The sequence below is a fragment of the Leguminivora glycinivorella genome, chromosome 15 (assembly GCF_023078275.1).
Source record: "Leguminivora glycinivorella isolate SPB_JAAS2020 chromosome 15, LegGlyc_1.1, whole genome shotgun sequence".
Lineage (NCBI taxonomy): Eukaryota > Metazoa > Arthropoda > Insecta > Lepidoptera > Tortricidae > Leguminivora > Leguminivora glycinivorella.
This window is the reverse complement of record NC_062985.1, coordinates 14,030,047-14,053,239: the sequence shown is the minus strand read 5'-3', so window position 1 is coordinate 14,053,239 and position 23,193 is coordinate 14,030,047. Positions and strand designations below refer to the sequence as shown.

Below are 23,193 nucleotides of genomic sequence, written 5' to 3'. Positions count from 1 at the left end.
GGGTAAAAACGCATTTTATCCACTAGTGGGTAAAGTAATTTGACCCTGAATAAAATCAAATTAACTGCTTTAAAATTGATAAAAGTAGGTGAATCTAATAAAGATGATTTACCACCTGTGGAACTACTGGAAGCAGTGATAAACACATTTTTTGCGTTGTAGTTTCTTCGCTATAGTGAGGGGAAAAGTTTTGTGTTACACTCGGGTGCAAATCTATTTTACTCCTCGTGTGTTAAAAAACTCGCAAGTTCAGGGTTCTATTCTCGAACCACTCGCTTCGCTCGTGGTTCAACTATAGACTCCTATCACTTGCTCGTTTTTCAATTCCACACTCGGCGTTAAAATACAACTTTGCCCTCTTGTATAACAAATAACTATTATTTAAGGATATTAGAGGAAAACTGTTATTCAACTTATGACGAAGTAAAGTAACTCCTCTGTAGTCACCACGACGTACCTAGTCGCCTGTATGTGTACTTAGTTACTTAGTGTATATAGTTTTAGTAGTTATTACGTTGTCTGTGTCCACATTTTCTAGATACAGCTCAAATGGAAAACTAAACTCGAATTAGTAGTTTTACTATCATTCAAATAACAAATGTCTTCTGTACATAAAAGGTAAACCTTTTCCAAAACTACAGTTACTACCTAAATGCAGGCGCGGTTTGTTACATTCTACACTAGTGGTGGGCAAACTTTTTCAACTTGGTTCCAAAATTTGAAGGAATTTAAAAAGAGGGCCAGATTTACACCAAATATGCACTTACTACAGTGCTGGCCACATCACACCACAGTTCCCACACACTAATTTGAATTGAAGAACCAATGGAGGGCTGGATTACATTCTTTCGCGGGCCGGATTTGGCCCTCGGGCCGTACTTTTCCCACTGCTCTTCTACAAACTTACACAAACATAAAGTTCTTATAATACACGACTCTAATATTTTGAGTCCAAACGTGAGTAAAAAGTGTTCAGATATTTTTCCTCATGTTAGCGTGTAGACGTAACTGGACATGCTAACTGTACGATACCTACTTAACGCACGCAAAATATATTTTCACTCGCAAAATTGAGAATACCTGTAGGCGATAAAGCTGATCCAGCCATATCTCTACTCTACATACCTCGCTTAATCTTTGCCATAAACCGCTGAAAACACATTTCCAAAGTAACACAATCGTCTCTGACGCATGTGCTGTGGTTACGAATTGTTGAAGAATGTTTCCAAGGTCGTCCCATGGCTATAGGCGGGTATGCAGGAGAACAAATAGATGTGCAGTACTTCTGTGAGTACAAGTGTTCTTAAACTTAACTGTAGATAGATATAAAATTCATACTGATTTGCAGAATGGACCAGAAAGGCGATATTGTATAGAAATACGTATTGTTCAGCTGCTATCAGTTATATTGGAGGTGCTCGAAATATCTGAACACGCACTCATCCTTGATTACTGCTGATATTTGTTTGTAATTTCTTTGACTACAGAAACTGTGTGGATTTAACTGAGTATAATATATCCTATAAAAAAATGGCCGGGTTCTTTAGCTTTACGACTTACATCATTTTCATACCTTTGTAAGAGTGAATGAGCGTAAATTATGCAATGTTCGTTAGCATCATAAAAATAACTGCAAGTTTACATTAAAAATCAGAAAAATAAAAATGACGATGGACCAGACCATCTCTGGCGCTAGTACCTTTTATCAATATAATCTACAAACAAAGATTTAAGTAATCCCTTCTATCCAAATAAGTTAAGCCTCGGCATCTTAATAAGTACAATAATTTATGTTCCCCGCCCCACCCATCTAACATGGTCAAAAGCGATTAGACCAGTAGTTAAATGCAAATCGGTTAAACAACGCCTACACTTCAAAACCACCAAATTAGATAGCCATATTCGGAAACAACTATTGCAGGCGCTAAACGCCAATAAACGGAGGTAAAGAATCTACTGGTAATGTAACGGAAGAGCGTCCATCTAAGTGGTAGGGCCAACGCAGCTCCATATTTCAACTGCTTAATTAGTGTAGGCGATTGTAACTCTCTAACCAACCAGTGTTACTGTGATCCGTGAGAACTATGCGTGACTAGAGAGCTTTACATTGGTTGCCCGGCGTAATGTACTCTTCTAACTGATCGGAACAGCACCCCTGATGTTTAGCTTGTCCATTCCTTTGATAAGCTCGCGATTTCAGCCGCCAGTCGGGACCGAGCCACCGAGCGCAGTGCTCGTGATTCCCTCGCCGCGTCTCTCAACTTATCGTGCCGTATCCGGTCGTTCTCCTAACTTTTTAAATCTCGAACTCTGCTCTGGGTGCGCTCCACAGAGGAATCCAGTGGCATGGTAAAGTGTGATATCCAACAGGATTAAGTTTTTGAACGGATCCCGGGTTTGCCGCCTTTTGTCTTGATTTGTAATAGGTATTGTATTACGTAATGTGTGAAAAAAAGTTACACCTGACGCCTGTAACCTGATAATTTAAGAGCCGCCGTGATGCTCCTATTTTGGTATACAATTTTGTCTGTAATAACTTAACGAATACTTGACTATGTCTTATTCATTCAAAGGTTGTGTAAAACTTTATCTTCTAATAGAGTTACCTTTAACCCCGTAGTTTGATAGTTACTTAATCTATTCTGCGAATAGTATATCATTGAACTATTAAACTGAGGGTTGTTTGTATACATTTAAATATTTGCCTAAAAATATCATGTTTTAACCAAAAGCTCAAACATAAAGCAAGTTAAATTATAACAAATAATGGTCACATCCTCAGTAATAGGGCCAGGGTTAACACTCCATACAGTGGTTATCAAAGTAGGAACAGCACGAAGGCTATGATTTGCGCAATCGTGACATATCGCGTCCGCTGCTAATTTCAGCTGGACCGGGAACAAGTAAACATTCATTACGTTATGATTTCATAAAATAAGTTTTAAGTATGACAATTGAGGTCTTGTGTAACTTAGATTTAATAAGTAATATGGTTTATTGTTATAAGCTACAGTGGTTGTTTTAAGCTGGTTAGGTTCCAGGGCAAAACATATCTCCAAACTGTTTAATAGGTTAGTTTATAAGTTGCACTCGTAATTATCAATTTAATTAAAATATTGATGTCGGTTTTGGGAGCAAAGTTTTGATGAAACCCTGTTTATTTTTTCCCGCCATCCATACTTACTCCTGCCAATTCTATAATGTATCTACTCTATAGTATATCTTAGTCTAACTCCTTGGTGGCCGCGACATTATGATTACGGTATAACTTTTGATTGATCCTAAAATCTGATCTGTTTCGAAACTTTGTTTAAATCAGTGCCATCGGGCCACCCGCATGCCCGATATTTATAATGCTCTTAAATATTAAATAGATCAAAATACGTTCACATAAATCAACTAACTAGCGTGAGACGTTCATGGTAGGTACTAACAGCTGCCTTATATTTGTAATAAGAATTACTACAATAATTGAGTTTATTTTTTATGACGTGTGGTTGAAACTCAGTATTCCTAATAAATTGATTCATGCATAATACCTACTGTAGCAGTGGTATTCTATGGGGCTAAATATAAGAAGGTACAAACTTTTCACAAACTTGGAATTAAATATCATTATCATTCTGATGTACTTGACTTGAAAACTTAGCGTTGTGCTTTGACTCTGTGACTATGACGTCTAATGCTTACCGTTGCTCTCGAAATTTGAACATTTTCCGGGGTCAGCTCTCCGTCTATTCGTCATTCGATTTATTGCTTGATGCGTTTTGATTTTACTGACGTAAATAAATAAAAAATGGAAATTACGTACATTTTTAGTACCCATCAAATATTAGTGTACATTTTAGCTCTATTCTGGAATATCAACGTTACCCAACAAGGGTAATTAATTAGCTATGGAATTTATTTTAATCGAAAACGATTATTAGTGCTATATTTTTCACGTCCCAAATTAAAGTATCAGAAACCTCGATATGAGACGGCACGGTTTTATTTCATTGTCTCAACAGCTAGGTATTAAAGTTATTGTTTGACATGAGTAATAAGTTTGGTTTTATCAAGTGCGAAATGTGTGAACAACTCTCGTTGTTTATTTAGTATTTTAACCTACATTTTTGAGTGTACATTTCTGTCGGTAGATAGTCTTAGCTAATTTGTAATTAGAATCATCTGCATTCGTGTTTTTGAATTCGTTACTCGATAGCGTAAACATAATGGAAAATGTAGGTAACATGATCGTATTTTTTTGGGATTAAGACGTTACAGGAGCGAAAATGTTAAAATGGAAAGGAACTCCCCTATCAATTTGGGAATTCTAGTTTAATATACTAGTGTTATTAACTGGATTATCGAAAAAAAAAACCAAAACGGTCCGACACAGATAAAAATAATAATAATCTGTGTTGAAAAAATCATTGCTCTATCTTCAATAACCTAACCACAAAATTAAAATTTTGAAAAAATCCCCGATATAGTAGACCAATTTTCATGAAACATGGCTAAGAAGATGAAACACTCCCGACTAACTCAGCTTTCAAACAAAAAAAATTAAATTGGTATATAGATTATTGGTAGTCCGAAAATGTTTCTCATAAAATTTTACATTATAATGATCATTATTTATAACAATTTTATGTTAATAACCATCGTAACTTCGAATGACTTATGTTCATAATGTCATTCATCATAAATACATTTTATACTAATGTTAATGTTTATGTACTTATTGATCATAACGATTGCGAGTAATATAATTTATCGTTATATTAGGTATTGTTAACAGAACAGAAATCACATGACACATTCCAGTTATGTGCGACGACGAGCGTAGCGAGGAGGAGCGTGTTAGGTTGACCGTGAGCAAACCAGAAACGACTTTTTAATGTAAATTGTAGATGTCACTGTAAAAGCTCCAAGCGCACTTCTATAAATGGCACAAGTTTTTTGATAGAACTTCCCCAAAACTTTTTAAATAATTTTATGATGAATGATTTTCTTAAACACAAAATTATGAATGTTATTAAATATTTGTATAGAATTTATGATTAAAAATTTTCGGCTAAATGATTATTATGAACAGTGATATTAGTACTATTGATAATAATAAAACAAAATTATGATAAGTAAAATTATGAGAAATGATCATTCGGAGCACAAATCGGTATAAGCAATAATTTTATAACATATAATTTTATATGAGCCAATATGGACCCTTTGTATGCAGAATTGACCTCTCCTGTAGCGTCTTAAGTAGTAAGTAACCATTTGGGGGCGCTCTTCACTTTCTCTTATACAAAGTATGTTTACGCTATATAATAGCGTATTATAAAACGTCAAAACTCATGGTAGATGCTCTGTTTCATTATTTATTAGTGTTACCAAAAAAGGTACAAAAGGAACCCTTAGGATGTGACTTTGTCTGTCTTTCACATTCTTCTTCAACCTAGCGTTTTCCCGGCCTAGCGCCAGGGTCCGCTTTCCTGCTCAGTCTTCTCCACTTTGCCCGGTCTGTATTTCACATTATTTTTTTTAAATCTTTGTACACTCGAATCATATTCTTCCACTGACTCCGGTCTCATCTCCTTTCACCCCATCCCTAGTACTCCAAGATCTTGCGCCACTGAAGGTCGCTACGTAGATTTAGGGCGGCATTGTTTTCATTTGCCAGGTATTTTCCAGGTCAGGGCCACTTCGGATAGGTATCAGGTTTCCTGAGGATAATGTCGAATGCAATGCCATTTCCGCACCTGGATTTTCTTGTAAGTACCTTTACAGATTATTAGCGTCAAAACTGTCAAAAGAATCTCGGGATTTGCATTAAATAACACCTAATTCTGACCCATATTAATTAGGTACTGTATTTGTTTATTAAAGACTAGCTTTTGCCCGCGGCTTCGCTCGCGTTAAATTCTAAAATTGAGAAATGCTCCATACTAATTTCCACCCCCCATTTTAGGGAAATGGGGGGTTAGAATGAGACAAAAAGTAGCCTATGTCACTCTCCATCCTTTCAACTATCTCCATTTAAAAAATCACGTCAATTCGTTGCTCCGTTTTGCCGTGAAGGACTGACAAACAAACAGACACACACACTTTCCCATTTATAATAATAGTATGGATATTGTGAAGTCTCAATATCAGAATTTAAAGAAGTGACACTAAAACTGTTGTTTCATGTGCTCTGCCTGCCCTTTTAAGGAATACGGGCGTTTTCAGAATTTGGGACCCCCCAATTAGCGTACATTGTTAACAAAAATTAACTCACTGTCAGTTTTGTGACAATAATTAAGCATGAAACTTCAATAAAAATATTGTTTTTGTGTTAATTACATAAACTATAAGCGATAATCTACATTCAGAATGTGAAAAAAGTAAATTTTTAGACAGATTTTATAAATGCTTAATTATCGTCACAAAAGTGACAGGAAGTTAATTTGTGTTAACAACTCACTAATTGGGGGGACCCAAATTTTGAAAATGCCCATACAGGCGTAAGTTTATCTATGTATGAATGAATATTATTAAGTTATTTTTATTAAATAATTCTATCCGTTGACAATAAAATGCAAAAAATGATTGCTTCGCGCCGATTTTACGAGCTTAGTTACTTAGAATTAAGGTGGCTTCATAAGATGTCTCGTTGTCTTTATTCAATGTCACATACTAGGAGACCTTCCATAAAAATACTATTTAATAGCCATCAAGTAAAGGATCTACCATATATTATTACGTTTAAAGATTAAACTGATCATCATCATCATCATTTCAGCCGTTAATTGCCCACTGCTGAGCATAGGTCGCCCTTCGTGTACGTGCTGTAGGTACGCCACTTATTACGGCCCTGGGCTAGTCTCATCCAGAGGTGCCCCGTAGCTTTTCAAATGTTATCCACCCAACGATCTCCTCACGGTCTAATACATACCTAGTTACCTATATATATTTAGATAGCCCGTTTATGTGTCCCACTGCTGGGCAAAGGCCTCTCCCCGTGATTTCCACAGCTCCCGTTGGTGTGCTATTTCTGGCCAATTAGTCATGAAGGTGTCAAAGTCGTCCCGCCATCTCCGTCTGGGCCTGCCACGTCCGCGCTTAATTTGAGGCATCCACTTGGTGGCTATGCTGGCCCACCTATCCGGGTGCATGCGACAAACGTGGCCTGCCCAGTCCCACTTTAGTCTGGCGGTCTTCTCCCCCACATCAGGTATTCGTGTTACCTATATTATCTTTTCTTAATAACAAAATCCCATTATCTGAGAGTTGTATTTGGGCCATTTTTTTCAAAGTTGTCCACCTTACTTTTTTTTTTGGATTTGGAATTTTTTATGTGATTTCCACTCAGAATCGCGAGCTCTTTCAATCCTAATAGGAGAAAAAAAGTGTCCCAAGGTTATTTTCCCATTCCGTTACCATTTTTTCATACATTTTGTATGGCGGTAACGGAATGGAAGGTTCGAAAAAATTTATGGAAATCTAAGGACATTTTTTTTCTCCTATCAGGATCGAAAGAGCTCTCGATTCTGAGTATGAATCGCGTAAAAAATACCCATGTTACAAAAAAGTGGGGTGGACAATTTTTTAAAAAAATGGCCATTTATTCGCGTTTGAAGTTAACATTGTATAAAACTACTCATGTAAATATAATTTTTAATACAGATGGTGTTTTTTTTACGCACTAGTGCGAGAAGTGGTTCATTATATGTCAGGTCAAAACTTCGGAAGTCCATCTGTACTGAAAAACGTCGTTCGATACACGTGCGAAAAGGGAATTCGTAACTCGTGTCGATTTAAAACACTCCCTTCGGTCGTGTTTTAATTTATCGCCACTCGTTTCGAACTTCCTCTTTTTCGCACTTGTATCGAAATGTACTATTTTAAGAAAAAAAAAACCACCTTCCTTTGGGGTTCTGGTGATAAATACTTTCAAATGTTGGATTATGTTATCAATTCGTCTGTATATTTTTTAATGTTTGTTATTCGATATCTCCGTCATTTCTGAACCAATTTTGAAATTTGGATGATTCTGAAGTACTTACAGATGAGAATGATTATCAGAACGGAACTCTAACCAGGGGCGGCTCACTCTTCATCAGCAGTTCCACTGCACCAAATGTCACTGTTCTGGACGTAAGTGCATGCTGTTCTTATAAAAATACCAAAGTCACTATAAGTGTGCCGTTCAGATTTGAAGAGTTCCGTTCTGACCATCATCAGCAGTTCCAATGCACCAAATGTCACTGTTCTGGACGTAAGTGCATGCTGTTCTTATAAAAATACCAAAGTCACTATAAGTGTGCCGTTCAGATTTGAGGAGTTCCATTCTGACCATCATCAGGAGTTCCACTGCACCAAATGTCAATGTTCCGTACGTAAATGCATGCTGTTCCTTTAAAAACACAAAAATCACCATATGTATGCGTTTCAGATTTGAGGAGTTCCCTCGATTTCTCCAGGATCCCATCATCAGAACTGGGTTCTGAGAAAAATGGGACCAATCTGTATGCATATACATTCAATAAAAATAAAAAAATTTCAAAATCGGTCCAGTAACGGCGGAGACATCGAGGAACAAACATAAAAAAAAAAATACAGACGAATAAAATTGAGAACCCCTTCCCTTGAGATTTGGAAGGCGGTTAAAAATTGGGTAGGGCATAGTTAATATTAAATTTACTTAGCGCAAATTGACACGATATAACTAATTTGGTCCAATAATACACATTCATACACATAAAGCTTTCGATCTTATGTAAACCTGAATATACATATTATGATACTTGCTGTCATCAACTCCAGTCGTGAAAGTACCAAAACTTTACGACATAATCGTAGTTGTATCGGTATTTGCTATTTACATAATAACCTATATAAGACAACATAATCACACGCTTAGAACTATCGCATAATGAATTTAAATTGCCATAAGAGCGTGTACAGTGAAACCTGATTAAAGGGGACCCACCTGGATGAATAACGCAGCTCTACATATACAGCTGTGTGCAAAATAATGGCAGTTATTTTGCACACAGCTGTACTTAATTGCCATTGGGTAGTTTGCACAGATGTCATATATACCATAGATCAAGCAAACGTATCTACTTAGCGTGTCAAATGAACTCAGTGAAATCCACTGAGTTGTCCATCTTTACTCGCAGCTTGCAGCTTTCGGGCGTCAATTTTTGTAAGTTGAAGTCAACCAAAACATAAAAAATGCCTCGTTACGTGATATTCAATTGCAACAACACAAAAAATATGAACAATCAAGAGCCTGAGACATATTTAAAATTACAGGCAAGAATCAACTTCAGTACAAAATTTGACACGCTCGGCCCCTATACAAATATATGAATTTGTTTCTTCTATCTAAATTAAGTTCTGTGGTAGTTTGCTTAATGAAAAGCTTATAAAGCGAATTAACGTTTGAATATTTTTAATAGTATGAGAGAGGAGGAAAGATTACGACGAATTTATCAAAGACGTCACAGAAGGGAGAAGAAAAAGGGAACAAGAAGTCAAATAAAAGACTCAAGTCTCTCAGTCGTGTCTGAACGTCTTGTCGTGTCCAACCGGCGCGCGGCGGTTGCCAAAGATATGGCAGAAGCAGTCTTCGAAGCGAGTTCTCGATGGTGTGATGGTGATATTTTTCCATGTACATGGTTCAATATTAAAGTCACAAAATCAAGTTAATTAATAATTAGGCAGGTTTGCATGTACGGTACGTTTACTTTTTAATTGCAATACAAAATAGTTTACTTTTCCTCGTTAAGTTACTTCTTAGATTTGTTCTGTGTGTTGTTTTGTGTCATTAGCAATATCTTGTGGATATTCAGATCAAATACCTACTAATACTTTGTAACGTAAATACGTTACGTAACCTAGGTTACATATATATTAAGAAGTTTTATTGATTCATAGCTAACTTACATTCCAATATAAACGTAATTAATTCATAAGAAACACTTACCTGCTTATACTAGATACGAATAATTAAAAGCGATACATCCAAAACGTAATATTTAAGTTATAATTGCATCCTGATCCTGACCTCGGAGCAAAATCAGTATCGGCCTTACGAACCCACACCTAACGACCTTTGTTCGTGTGCTCACGCGGAGTTACGGCGAGAATAAACCAGTTCTTTATTTTAACTCGTTTGTTTTATTCTATCTCGCCGTCAACCGTAGCACTGGCGCCCAACGTGGGGAAAAAACTTAAGATACTCTTGACTCTTGAGATCCCATTTACCCAGGTCCTACTTATCACCACGTCCGTAACAGCAGATTAATGTAGTCGTCGACATTGGCCCGCGTGCAAATTCGCCATTGTTCGTCTGTTCGTTTACTGCCGCTGTTAAGAGCGTCGTTAACTGTCAGTTACAGTGTTGCTGTTGCCTCATTCAGGGTGGAGCTGTTTAAGAGCTGACACAAGGATAGATCCTTGACAAGGATAGACTCCTTGAGTCACGGAGGCATCTAAAATGTCTCCGATCACACAGTGTAGTAGACAATGCAGGTCGCCTGTACTTTTCCAAAATTTGAGGTCCATCGTTAAAGTATGCTGCCTTTAAAAAAACAGGCTGTGACACAGACAGGAGTGATCCTATACTAATTCCGTTTTTCTATTTTGAGTTACGGAACTATACAAATTGTATTGCGAATAGGTTTCATGAAGGTTTGATAACTGTTTCGTAATTGTTGATTAATTGATAATATAAGTATTAAGGACACGCAATTTCACAATTTTAGCAATCTTTTTTTTAAGGTAACAATTTGTGTTGGTAAAAGAGAAAAATAGGCATGCAAAATAATTAAAAAATAGTGACGCATTCATCCCAGTTGTCGTTGCACAATATATTTTTAATCAATTATCTATTTTAAAAATAAACAGTAACCATATATTATCGTCTTTTTCCAATAAAAACTTATTTACATTGGTCGTTTCGCAGAAATCAGAAGGCAAGAATGTCAAGATATACCTATGCAATTATGATAGTACTAGCTTTTACCCGCGGCTTCGCCCGCGTAATAAAAGTATTCATTAAGATTTTCATTTGGATCCTTAGGTTTCTCTGGTATATTTATCTGCGATTATTTCGATTGCACATAATACTTTTGCTTGCAATGATTGTAGAAATATTACACATCGACCACAGCGTAGGTAATTCTATATACGCTGGGGAAACCTTTATAAACATCCCACATAGCCCGTATTTCGACACTATATGATCGGTGGGTAAAAAGTACTTTTTTCTATTATCCCTTACAATTTTTTACATTTTGCTTATACTTATCGCAAACGTAATCTTCAAGCAAGCAAACAACGATCGTCTTAGAGCACTTTGATTGTAAGAGACCGCCGACCGATTATCCGTATCCCTCTAACGATACCCATATTATCCGTATCCGTATCCGTATCCGTTTCCGTATCCGTATCCGTATCCCTATCTCTATCCCTATCGCTATCGCTATCGCTAACGCTATGGCTATCGCTATCCCTATCGCTATCCCTATCGCTATCCCTATCCCTTATCAAGATAATACTAAGTTCTCGCGCTTTGTACACATATTTAAAGTCACATACAGGTCGAAAGCGATTAATTAACATTATTTTTACCTTTTTTCCCAACGTTTCGGCCAGGTTGCACTGGCCGTGGTCGCGGAAGACTGACGTCCCAGCAAAATGTCACCGGAGATGTAAACAACACAAAACTACCCGATATTAATTTATATAAATGTTCGGGGTAGACAAATAAATATAATCTACCCGCATGTAATTATTTACGACATCACATTAGAAACCTCAAAAATAACAGTACTTCTCCACTATTTAATGGATGTTATTCATATAAACCTTCCTCTTGAATCACTCTATCTATTAAAAAAAAACCGCATCAAAATCCGTTGCGTAGTTTCAAAGATTTAAGCATACAAAGGGACATAGGGACATAGAAAGCGACTTTGTTTTATACTATGTAGTGATATCGCTATCCCTATCGCTATCCCTATCGCTATCCCTATCCCTTATCAAGATAACACTAAGTTCTCGCGCTTTGTACACATATTTAAAGTCACATACAGGTCGAATGCGATTAATTAACATTATTTTTACCTTTTTTCCCAACGTTTCGGCCAGGTTGCACTGGCCGTGGTCGCGAAGACTGACGTGCCAGCGAAATGTCACCGGAGATGTAAACAACACAAAACTACCCGATATTAATTTATATAAATGTTCGGGGTAGACAAATAAATATAATCTACCCGCATGTAATTATTTACGACATCACATTAGAAACCTCAAAAATAACAGTACTTCTCCACTATTTAATGGATGTTATTATACATATAAACCTTTCTCTTGAATCACTCTATCTATTAAAAAAAACCGCATCAAAATCCGTTGCGTAGTTTCAAAGATTTAAGCATACAAAGGGACATAGGGACATAGGGACATAGGGACAGAAAAAGTGACTTTGTTTTATACTATGTAGTGATGAAGCCAAAAAGTAAGTAAGAAGACAAACGGTTCCAATTTTATCAATTAAGTTAAACCAAAATCGTTACCAACTTTTCTACTTTATAACTAACTAGCTTTCGCCCGCAGCTTCGCTCGCGTTAAATTCGAAAATTGCGGAATTATCTATACAAACTTCCATCCCCCATGTTAGGAAATTGGGAGGTTAGAAAGAGACAAAAAGTAGCCTATGTCACTCTCCATCCGTTCAATATCTCCTCTTAAAAAATCACGTCAATTCGTCGCTCTGTTTTGCCGTGAAAGACGGACAAACAAACAGACACACACACTTTCCCATTTATAATATTAGTATGGATTAGCTCTGCACTGGTGTATTCGCAGAAATGAGAAGTCAAGACATATAATATTATATATATGCTATTATTTATCATACTAGCCAAAAATATCGAGCATTATTTCTGTCGGTCAAAAATGCATCCTGTTTAACTTAATTAATAAGTAAAAAAAAATACAATTTTTAGAAAAGTCTATCTACTCGTACTCTCGTCGCTTCATAGAAATCGAAAATCAATTGTGCAATTTTGAACTTATCTATCACACTAGCCAAAATAAAACAGTGCTTTGCCGTTCACTTTTTCCACTAAATTACTGTTCAGTTCACGGAAATCTGAAGTCAAGATATATGCACTTATGATATTCTTTATCACGCTAGTTAAAATTTCGTACCTACATAAGTATGTCTTCCTTTTGCCATGAGATTTCTTGTGAATTCGTAGTGTGAAACATATTTAATTTTCAATAGAGCTTATGGGTATTCCGAAATTATTCTATTTGGTCTCAGATTGTTGTTGCTAACAGCTTTAATAAGTTGCTTAAAAGCGTATGCTTCATTGTGTTGTGACATAACAGAATCTCTACAGACTAGAGATATATTAAGCAGAAAATGTTCAGCCATATTTCATAGAAGCGTGACGTAAAATAACACTCGTTCGGCACTCGCAGCGATTTTGACGGTACAGGCCATCAAAATCGCTGCCAATTTTGCTTGGTCTAAGCCTGGTGAGGGTTGCATAAGAAATCCAACAAAAGCTATGATTTGTGGCAGCACTACACTATCTTACACGCTAATGTGTGTTCTGATTGTCTATCAACGGGGCATTGATGCAACTAGGAAGCGGGCTGATCAAAGGACCACTCACTGAAATGGATCGGATCATACTTGGTGAAAGATGAGTGTAGTGCTGAAATTGGAGCCCTTTCAACCTATGTACGATATGAATGGGGTTATCCATGTAACATGTAAACCAAAGATGAAGGAAAGATACAGTAAAAAATTATTAATTTACAATCATTAGATCGAATATCGCTAGTCATAAAATTTCAAGAGAATCGGTTGAAATGAAAATGCGATCTTATTATGAAAACATCCTGAGTTCCCGACAGACGAAAATTTGTGCCGAACCTGAAAGAGACAAACTTTTGCTTTATATTTATATTATAAATTATTAGCTTTTGCCCGCGCCTTCGCTCGCGTTGGAAAGAGACAAAAAGTAGCCTATGTCACTCTCCATCCCTTCAACTATCTCCACTTAAAAAATCACGTCAATTCGTCGCTCCATTTTGCCGTAAAAGACGGACAAACAAACAGACACACACACTTTCCCATTTGTAATATTAGTATAGATTTCCATTCATAAGCATACGGTCCGCCTGATGAAAAGCGGTCACCGTAACCTATGGACGCCTGCAACTCAAAGTGTGTCACATGCGCGTTGCCACCCCATTAGAAACTTGGTATTTACTAAACTTTATTGTGCCTCTTGTGTTACCATGATTTAGGTTATCTATGAAATTCTGATCCTGTTAAGCTCAGGTATTAGGAGCCGTATGAAACGTGAGCTTTAGTATTTAAAAGCGTAGCTCAGTGTAGGAAAAAGCGTTGTGTAAATAACCCGCATAGAAAAAATATTTATGAATTTCGTGCATGTTTTATTTTGGCAGTGCTAATGCCAAGTTTGCAAATAAAAAACGTAATTAAAAATCACGTTTTATTAGACATGAGCGGATTTAATTTGCCCATTCTATTTAGGTACTGAATCCATTAAATCTAAAAATAATGGGTATGAAAACGTAGCTATAGTGAAAGTTTCTAAGATCGCTAGCGTAAACTTAACTTCCGTTCTTTACCTACGTCATCTATGTAGCTTTTGCTTGTTTATTTTTCTAATCAAATCATAATTTGAACTATTCATCATTTTCATTGTTGTTAACTTGTTTGTTTGATCAACTTAACAACACAGCGTCCTGTTGGTGTTGACCTATTTATTATGTTTATTTAATTTACAACATATTTCTCACTACACTGCTAATATGTACTACATTTGGAGCATTCCATATTCCATGGGCTGTCCCGTACAAACGCATTATTATTTCGTGTGTCGAGATTTTTTTCGGCGTTTAAAGCAGGCAAACATTTTCTGTGCATAATTCTGCACATTGCCTTAAATAAAGATACTCTTACACTAGCCAATGTGCAGATAATTCGCGTTTGTACGGGACCAGGGACCGGACAACCCCTTCCGCGCTACAAGCCTTTCATTGGGAATCCCTAACGTAAGGACGACCCAATCGAGAGACTCTCCCTTTCGAACTGCAAGCCCATTCATTTGACTAGCCCTTACAAAAAACTAAGCAAAACAATAAAGCTAGCCCTGTGCATTGGCTTAGCGCTATCCGATACGGCTTGCAAGCCTTTAATAAGGGTTACCCTTATTTTAAGCGCTATTTATAAGGCTTTCCCTTTTGTTAAAGCGTAGTCGAGCCTTGCGTAAAAGAGACAGGATTATGAATCTAAGCTATTGTAAGAACAGGAAGGAAAATGCGCTGTTGCCACTCCGCACTATGCGCCCCGTTTTTAATTTTGCAACGAAACATGTTTTCGTTGGATAAAAGTAGAACACGGCTAGAAATTATTTTTAATGAACTGGGAGACAAGGAAGTGATGGATCGCCTGATGGTAAATGATCATCGCCGCCCATAGATCAGTATGTACGTTCGTACGTATGAATGTATGTAGGTATGTATGAATGTATGTAGGTATGTATGTATGAATATAATTATGTAAATATGTATGTATGCATGTAAATATACAGTGTTGGCCGAAAATCAATACAATTAACCATTAACATTACACATTGAAAACGTTAATTGCCAACATAAAAACAAGCCGTTTTCGTCACCCAACTCGCCTTGGTGAGTTAATTGGGTGAGTAGTTCCTAAGATAGAGCTGATGCTGAACCCTGGCTTTTCCCAGGGGCACGCGGGTTTGGTTTAACATAGGCAAGCGCTGTTTTCGTCATCGGACTTGTTTTGATGAGTACTTGAGTGAGCAGTAACCAAGGTAGAGCTGATGCTGAACCCTGGCTATTCCTAGGGGAACGCGGGTTTGGAGTAACATAGGCAAGCGCTGTTTTCGTCATCGGACTTGTCTTGATGAGTACTTGTGTGAGCAGTAACCAAGGTAGAGCTGATGCTGAACCCTGACTACTCCTAAGGGAACTCGGGTTTCGTGCAACATAGGCTAACGCTGTTTTCTTCATCGGACTTGTATTGATGAGTACTTGAGTGAGCAGTAACCAAGGTAGAGCTGATGCTGAACCCTGGCTTTTCCCAGGGGAACGCGGGTTTGGAGTAACATAGGCAAGCGCTGTTTTCTTCACCGGACTTGTCTTGGTGAGTACTTGAGTGAGCAGTAACCAAGGTAGAGCTGATGCTGAACCCTGGCTTTTCCCAGGGGAACGCGGGTTTGGAGTAACATAGGCAAGCGCTGTTTTCTTCACCGGACTTGTCTTGGTGAGTACTTGTGTGAGCAGTAACCAAGGTAGAGCTGATGCTGAACCCTGGCTATTCCTAGGGGAACGCGGGTTTGGAGTAACATAGGCAAGCGCTGTTTTCGTCATCGGACTTGTCTTGATGAGTACTTGAGTGAGCAGTAACCAAGGTAGAGCTGATGCTGAACCCTGGCTATTCCTAAGGGAACTCGGGTTTCGTGCAACATAGGCAAACGCTGTTTTCGTCATCGGACTTGTCTTGATGAGTACTTGAGTGAGCAGTAACCAAGGTAGAGCTGATGCTGAACCCTGGCTTTTCCCAGGGGAACGCGGGTTTGGTGTAACATAGGCAAGCGCTGTTTTCGTCATCGGACTTGTTTTGATGAGTACTTGAGTGAGCAGTAACCAGGGTAGAGCTGATGCTGAACCCTGGCTATTCCTAGGGGAACTCGGGTTTCGTGCAACATAGGCAAACGCTGTTTTCGTCATCGGATTTGTCTTGATGAGTACTTGAGTGAGCAGTAACCAAGGTAGAGCTGATGCTGAACCCTGGCTATTCCTAGGGGAACTCGGGTTTCGTGCAACATAGGTAAACGCTGTTTTTGTCAGCGGACTTGTCTTGATGAGAACTGGTAAAGCTGATATTGAACTCTGGCTGTACCTAGGGGAACTTAGGTTTGGTGCAACATAGACAAACCCGGTTTCCGTTATAAGCCCTGCCTTTATGAGGACTTGGGTGCGCAGTACCCAAGCCACTGCTGTAGCTGAGACCTGGTGGTACCTAGGGGAACTCAGGTTCGGTGCAATATAAATAAACGCTGTTTTCTGTTCATAGTATGTTTCGTGTGAAATATCTTAGACTCGTCTTTATGACTGGTACTTGGTTGAGTTGAGTAGTACCATAGAATCTGTCAAACTATTTCTGTTGATTGTTGTGAATTCTATGAAGATCGTTTGAAACAGAAATACTTTTCTGGTGGCAATCAAGCATACAGCCCGTCTGATAGTAAATAGTTACCGCAGTCTATGGACGCTTGGAACTCCAGTATTCTCTTTATTCCCTGTGTTACTATTAGTGAAATCGACTGTACTTAATTTTGATATTCAAATGGATATACATACGTATTTTTTTAGATATAAATAAAGTGTTTTATGTATGGCAAATTAATAAATTTGTTCTAACTACTTGATGTTAATATTCACTTCTGGTAGGATTTTTGTTCAGTTAATATTATGTTTTATGCCTAACTTGACATTGCATGAAATATTTCTATATTATAATGCACCGAAACCAGAGTTGCCCTAGATACCGCCAGGGCTCAGCTACAACGCTGTCTTGGCTATTGCGCACCCAAGTCCTCGTCAAGACAAGTCCGATGACGCAAACAGAGTTTGCCTATGTTACACCAAACCCGAGTTCCCCTAGGTACAGCCAGGTTGAGCATCAGCTCTATCTCGGGTACAGCTCACCCAAATACTCATTAAGACAAGTCCAATGACGAAAACAGCGTTTGCCTGTGTTACACTAAACCCGAGTTCCCCTAGGTGCAAACAGAGTTCAGCATCAGCTACACATCGGGTACTGCTCACTCAAGTACTCATAAAGACAAGTCCGATGACGAAAACAGCGTTTGCCTGTGTTACACTAAACCCGAGTTCCCCTAGGTGCAGCCAGAGTTCAGCAACAGCTGGACTTTGGGTACTGCTTGCTCGAGTACTCATCAAGACAAGTCCGATGACGAAAACAGCGGTTGCCTGGGTTACACTAAACCCGAGTTCCCCTAGGTGCAGCCAGGGTTCAGCATCAGCTGGATTTCGGGTCCTGCTCACTCGAGTACTCATCAAGACAAGTCCGATGACGAAAACAGCGTTTGCCTGTGTTACACTAAACCCGAGTTCCCCTAGGCGCAGCCAGAGTTCAGCATCAGCTGGACTTTGGGTATTGCTCACTCGAGTAGTTATCAAGACAAGTCCGATGACGAAAACAGCGTTTGCCTGTGTTACACTAAACCGGAGTTCCCCTAGGTGCAGCCAGGGTTCTGCATCAGCTGGACTTTGGGTATTGCTCACTCGAGTACTGATCAAGACAAGTCCGATAACGAAAACAGCGTTTGCCTGTGTTACACTAAACCCGATTTCCCCTAGGTGCAGCCAGGGTTCAGCATCAACTGGACTTCGGGTACTGCTCACTCGAGTACTCATCAAGACAAGTCCGATGACGAAAACAGCGTTTGCCTGTGTTACACTAAACCCGAGTTCCCATAGGTGCAGCCAGGGTTCAGCATCAGCTGGAATTTGGGTACTGCTCACTCGAGTACTCATCAAGACAAGTCCGATGACGAAAACAGCGTTTGCCTGTGTTTCACTAAACCCGAGTTCCCCTAGGTGCAGCCAAGGTTCAGCATCAGCTGGAATTCGGGTACTGCTCACTCGAGTACTCATCAAGACAAGTCCGATGACGAAAACAGCGGTTGCCTGGGTTACACTAAACCCGAGTTCCCCTAGATGCAGCCAGGGTTCAGCATCAGCTGGACTTCGGGTACTGCTCACTCGAGTACTCATCAAGACAAGTCCGATGACGAAAACAGCGTTTGCCTGTGTTTCACTAAACCCGAGTTCCCCTAGGTGCAGCCAAGGTTCAGCATCAGCTGGAATTCGGGTACTGCTCACTCGAGTACTCATCAAGACAAGTCCGATGACGAAAACAGCGTTTGCCTGTGTTACACTAAACCCGATTTCCCCTAGGTGCAGCCAGGGTTCAGCATCAACTGGACTTCGGGTACTGCTCACTCGAGTACTCATCAAGACAAGTCCGATGACGAAAACAGCGTTTGCCTGTGTTACACTAAACCCGAGTTCCCCTAGGTGCATCCAGGGTTCAGCATCAGCTGGACTTCGGGTACTGCTCACTAGAGTACTCATGAAGACAAGTGCGATGTCGAAACCAGCGTTTGCCTGTGTTACACTAAACCCGAGTTCCCCTAGGTACAGCCAGGGTTCAGCATCAGCTGGACTTCGGGTACTGCTCACTCGAGTACTCATCAAGACAAGTCCGATGACGAAAACAGCGTTTGCCTGTGTTACACTAAGCCCGAGTTCCCCTAGATGCAGCCAGGGTTCAGCATCAGCTGGACTTCGGGTAGTGCTCACTCGAGTACTCATCAAGACAAGTCCGATGACGAAAACAGCGTTTGCCTGTGTTACACTAAGCCCGAGTTCCCCTAGATGCAGCCAGGGTTCAGCATCAGCTGGACTTCGGGTAGTGCTCACTCGAGTACTCATCAAGACAAGTCCGATGACGAAAACAGCGTTTGCCTGTGTTTCACTAAACCGGAGTTCCCCTAGATGCAGCCAGGGTTCAGCATCAGCTGGACTTCGGGTACTGCTCACTCGAGTACTCATCAAGACAAGTCCGATGACGAAAACAGCGTTTGCCTGTGTTACACTAAGCCCGAGTTCCCCTAGATGCAGCCAGGGTTCAGCATCAGCTGGACTTCGGGTAGTGCTCACTCGAGTACTCATCAAGACAAGTCCGATGACGAAAACAGCGTTTGCCTGTGTTTCACTAAACTCGAGTTCCCCTAGGTGCAGCCAAGGTTCAGCATCAGCTGGAATTCGGGTACTGCTCACTCGAGTACTCATCAAGACAAGTCCGATGACGAAAACAGCGTTTGCCTGTGTTACACTAAACTCGAGTTCCCCTAGGTGCATCCAGGGTTCAGCATCAGCTGGACTTCGGGTAGTGCTCACTCGAGTACTCATCAAGACAAGTCCGATGACGAAAACAGCGTTTGCCTGTGTTTCACTAAACCGGAGTTCCCCTAGATGCAGCCAGGGTTCAGCATCAGCTGGACTTCGGTTACTGCTCACTCGAGTACTCATCAAGACAAGTCCGATGACGAAAACAGCGTTTGCCTGTGTTACACTAAGCCCGAGTTCCCCTAGATGCAGCCAGGGTTCAGCATCAGCTGGACTTCGGGTAGTGCTCACTCGAGTACTCATCAAGACAAGTCCGATGACGAAAACAGCGTTTGCCTGTGTTTCACTAAACCCGAGTTCCCCTAGGTGCAGCCAAGGTTCAGCATCAGCTGGAATTCGGGTACTGCTCACTCGAGTACTCATCAAGACAAGTCCGATGACGAAAACAGCGTTTGCCTGTGTTACACTAAACTCGAGTTCCCTAGGTGCATCCAGGGTTCAGCATCAGCTGGACTTCGGGTAGTGCTCACTCGAGTACTCATCAAGACAAGTCCGATGACGAAAACAGCGTTTGCCTGTGTTTCACTAAACCCGAGTTCCCCTAGGTGCAGCCAAGGTTCAGCATCAGCTGGAATTCGGGTACTGCTCACTCGAGTACTCATCAAGACAAGTCCGATGACGAAAACAGCGTTTGCCTGTGTTACACTAAACTCGAGTTCCCATAGGTGCAGCCAGGGTTCAGCATCAGCTGGAATTTGGGTACTGCTCACTCGAGTACTCATCAAGACAAGTCCGATGACGAAAACAGCGTTTGCCTGTGTTACACTAAACCCGAGTTCCTCTAGATGCAGCCAGGGTTCAGCATCAGCTGGACTTCGGGTACTGCTCACTAGAGTACTCATGAAGACAAGTGCGATGTCGAAACCAGCGTTTGCCTGTGTTACACTAAACCCGAGTTCCCCTAGGTACAGCCAGGGTTCAGCATCAGCTGGACTTCGGGTACTGCTCACTAGAGTACTCATGAAGACAAGTGCGATGTCGAAACCAGCGTTTGCCTGTGTTACACTAAGCCCGAGTTCCCCTAGATGCAGCCAGGGTTCAGCATCAGCTGGACTTCGGGTAGTGCTCACTCGAGTACTCATCAAGACAAGTCCGATGACGAAAACAGCGTTTGCCTGTGTTTCACTAAACCCGAGTTCCCCTAGGTGCAGCCAAGGTTCAGCATCAGCTGGAATTCGGGTACTGCTCACTCGAGTACTCATCAAGACAAGTCCGATGACGAAAACAGCGTTTGCCTGTGTTACACTAAACTCGAGTTCCCCTAGGTGCATCCAGGGTTCAGCATCAGCTGGACTTCGGGTAGTGCTCACTCGAGTACTCATCAAGACAAGTCCGATGACGAAAACAGCGTTTGCCTGTGTTACACTAAGCCCGAGTTCCCCTAGATGCAGTTAGGGTTCAGCATCAGCTGGACTTCGGGTACTGCTCACTCGAGTACTCATCAAGACAAGTCCGATGACGAAAACAGCGTTTGCCTGTGTTACACTAAGCCCGAGTTCCCCTAGATGCAGCCAGGGTTCAGCATCAGCTGGACTTCGGGTAGTGCTCACTCGAGTACTCATCAAGACAAGTCCGATGACGAAAACAGCGTTTGCCTGTGTTTCACTAAACCCGAGTTCCCCTAGGTGCAGCCAAGGTTCAGCATCAGCTGGAATTCGGGTACTGCTCACTCGAGTACTCATCAAGACAAGTCCGATGACGAAAACAGCGTTTGCCTGTGTTACACTAAACTCGAGTTCCCCTAGGTGCATCCAGGGTTCAGCATCAGCTGGACTTCGGGTAGTGCTCACTCGAGTACTCATCAAGACAAGTCCGATGACGAAAACAGCGTTTGCCTGTGTTTCACTAAACCCGAGTTCCCCTAGGTGCAGCCAAGGTTCAGCATCAGCTGGAATTCGGGTACTGCTCACTCGAGTACTCATCAAGACAAGTCCGATGACGAAAACAGCGTTTGCCTGTGTTACACTAAACTCGAGTTCCCATAGGTGCAGCCAGGGTTCAGCATCAGCTGGAATTTGGGTACTGCTCACTCGAGTACTCATTAAGACAAGTCCGATGACGAAAACAGCGTTTGCCTGTGTTACACTAAACCCGAGTTCCTCTAGATGCAGCCAGGGTTCAGCATCAGCTGGACTTCGGGTACTGCTCACTCGAGTACTCATCAAGACAAGTCCGATGACGAAAACAGCGTTTGCCTGTGTTACACTAAACCCGAGTTCCCCTAGATGCAGCCAGGGTTCAGCATCAGCTGGACTTCGGGTACTGCTCACTCGAGTACTCATCAAGACAAGTCCGATGACGAAAACAGCGTTTGCCTGTGTTTCACTAAACCCGAGTTCCCCTAGGTGCAGCCAAGGTTCAGCATCAGCTGGAATTCGGGTACTGCTCACTCGAGTACTCATCAAGACAAGTCCGATGACGAAAACAGCGGTTGCCTGGGTTACACTAAACCCGAGTTCCCCTAGGTGCAGCCAGGGTTCAGCATCAGCTGGATTTCGGGTCCTGCTCACTCGAGTACTCATCAAGACAAGTCCGATGACGAAAACAGCGTTTGCCTGTGTTACACTAAACCCGAGTTCCCCTAGGCGCAGCCAGGGTTCAGCATCAGCTGGACTTTGGGTATTGCTCACTCGAGTAGTCATCAAGACAAGTCCGATGACGAAAACAGCGTTTGCCTGTGTTACACTAAACCGGAGTTCCCCTAGATGCAGCCAGGGTTCAGCATCAGCTGGACTTCGGGTACTGCTCACTCGAGTACTCATCAAGACAAGTCCGATGACGAAAACAGCGTTTGCCTGTGTTACACTAAGCCCGAGTTCCCCTAGATGCAGCCAGGGTTCAGCATCAGCTGGACTTCGGGTAGTGCTCACTCGAGTACTCATCAAGACAAGTCCGATGACGAAAACAGCGTTTGCCTGTGTTTCACTAAACCCGAGTTCCCCTAGGTGCAGCCAAGGTTCAGCATCAGCTGGAATTCGGGTACTGCTCACTCGAGTACTCATCAAGACAAGTCCGATGACGAAAACAGCGTTTGCCTGTGTTACACTAAACCCGAGTTCCCCTAGGTGCATCCAGGGTTCAGCATCAGCTGGACTTCGGGTACTGCTCACTAGAGTACTCATGAAGACAAGTGCG

At 40.8% G+C, this 23,193-nt stretch overlaps 1 protein-coding gene across 1 annotated transcript in view; it reads left to right on the top strand.

The window, feature by feature from the left end:
* The first annotated feature begins 2,213 nt into the window (after positions 1–2,213).
* Positions 2,214–23,193, top strand: part of LOC125233988 (fibrillin-2-like) — a 135,821-nt gene continuing 114,841 nt past the window's right edge. The window contains exon 1 of the mRNA XM_048140168.1: positions 2,214–2,349. Within this exon, the coding sequence (XP_047996125.1) occupies positions 2,347–2,349 (3 nt within the window). The 5' untranslated portion in view covers positions 2,214–2,346. The remainder of the gene's footprint in view (positions 2,350–23,193) is intronic.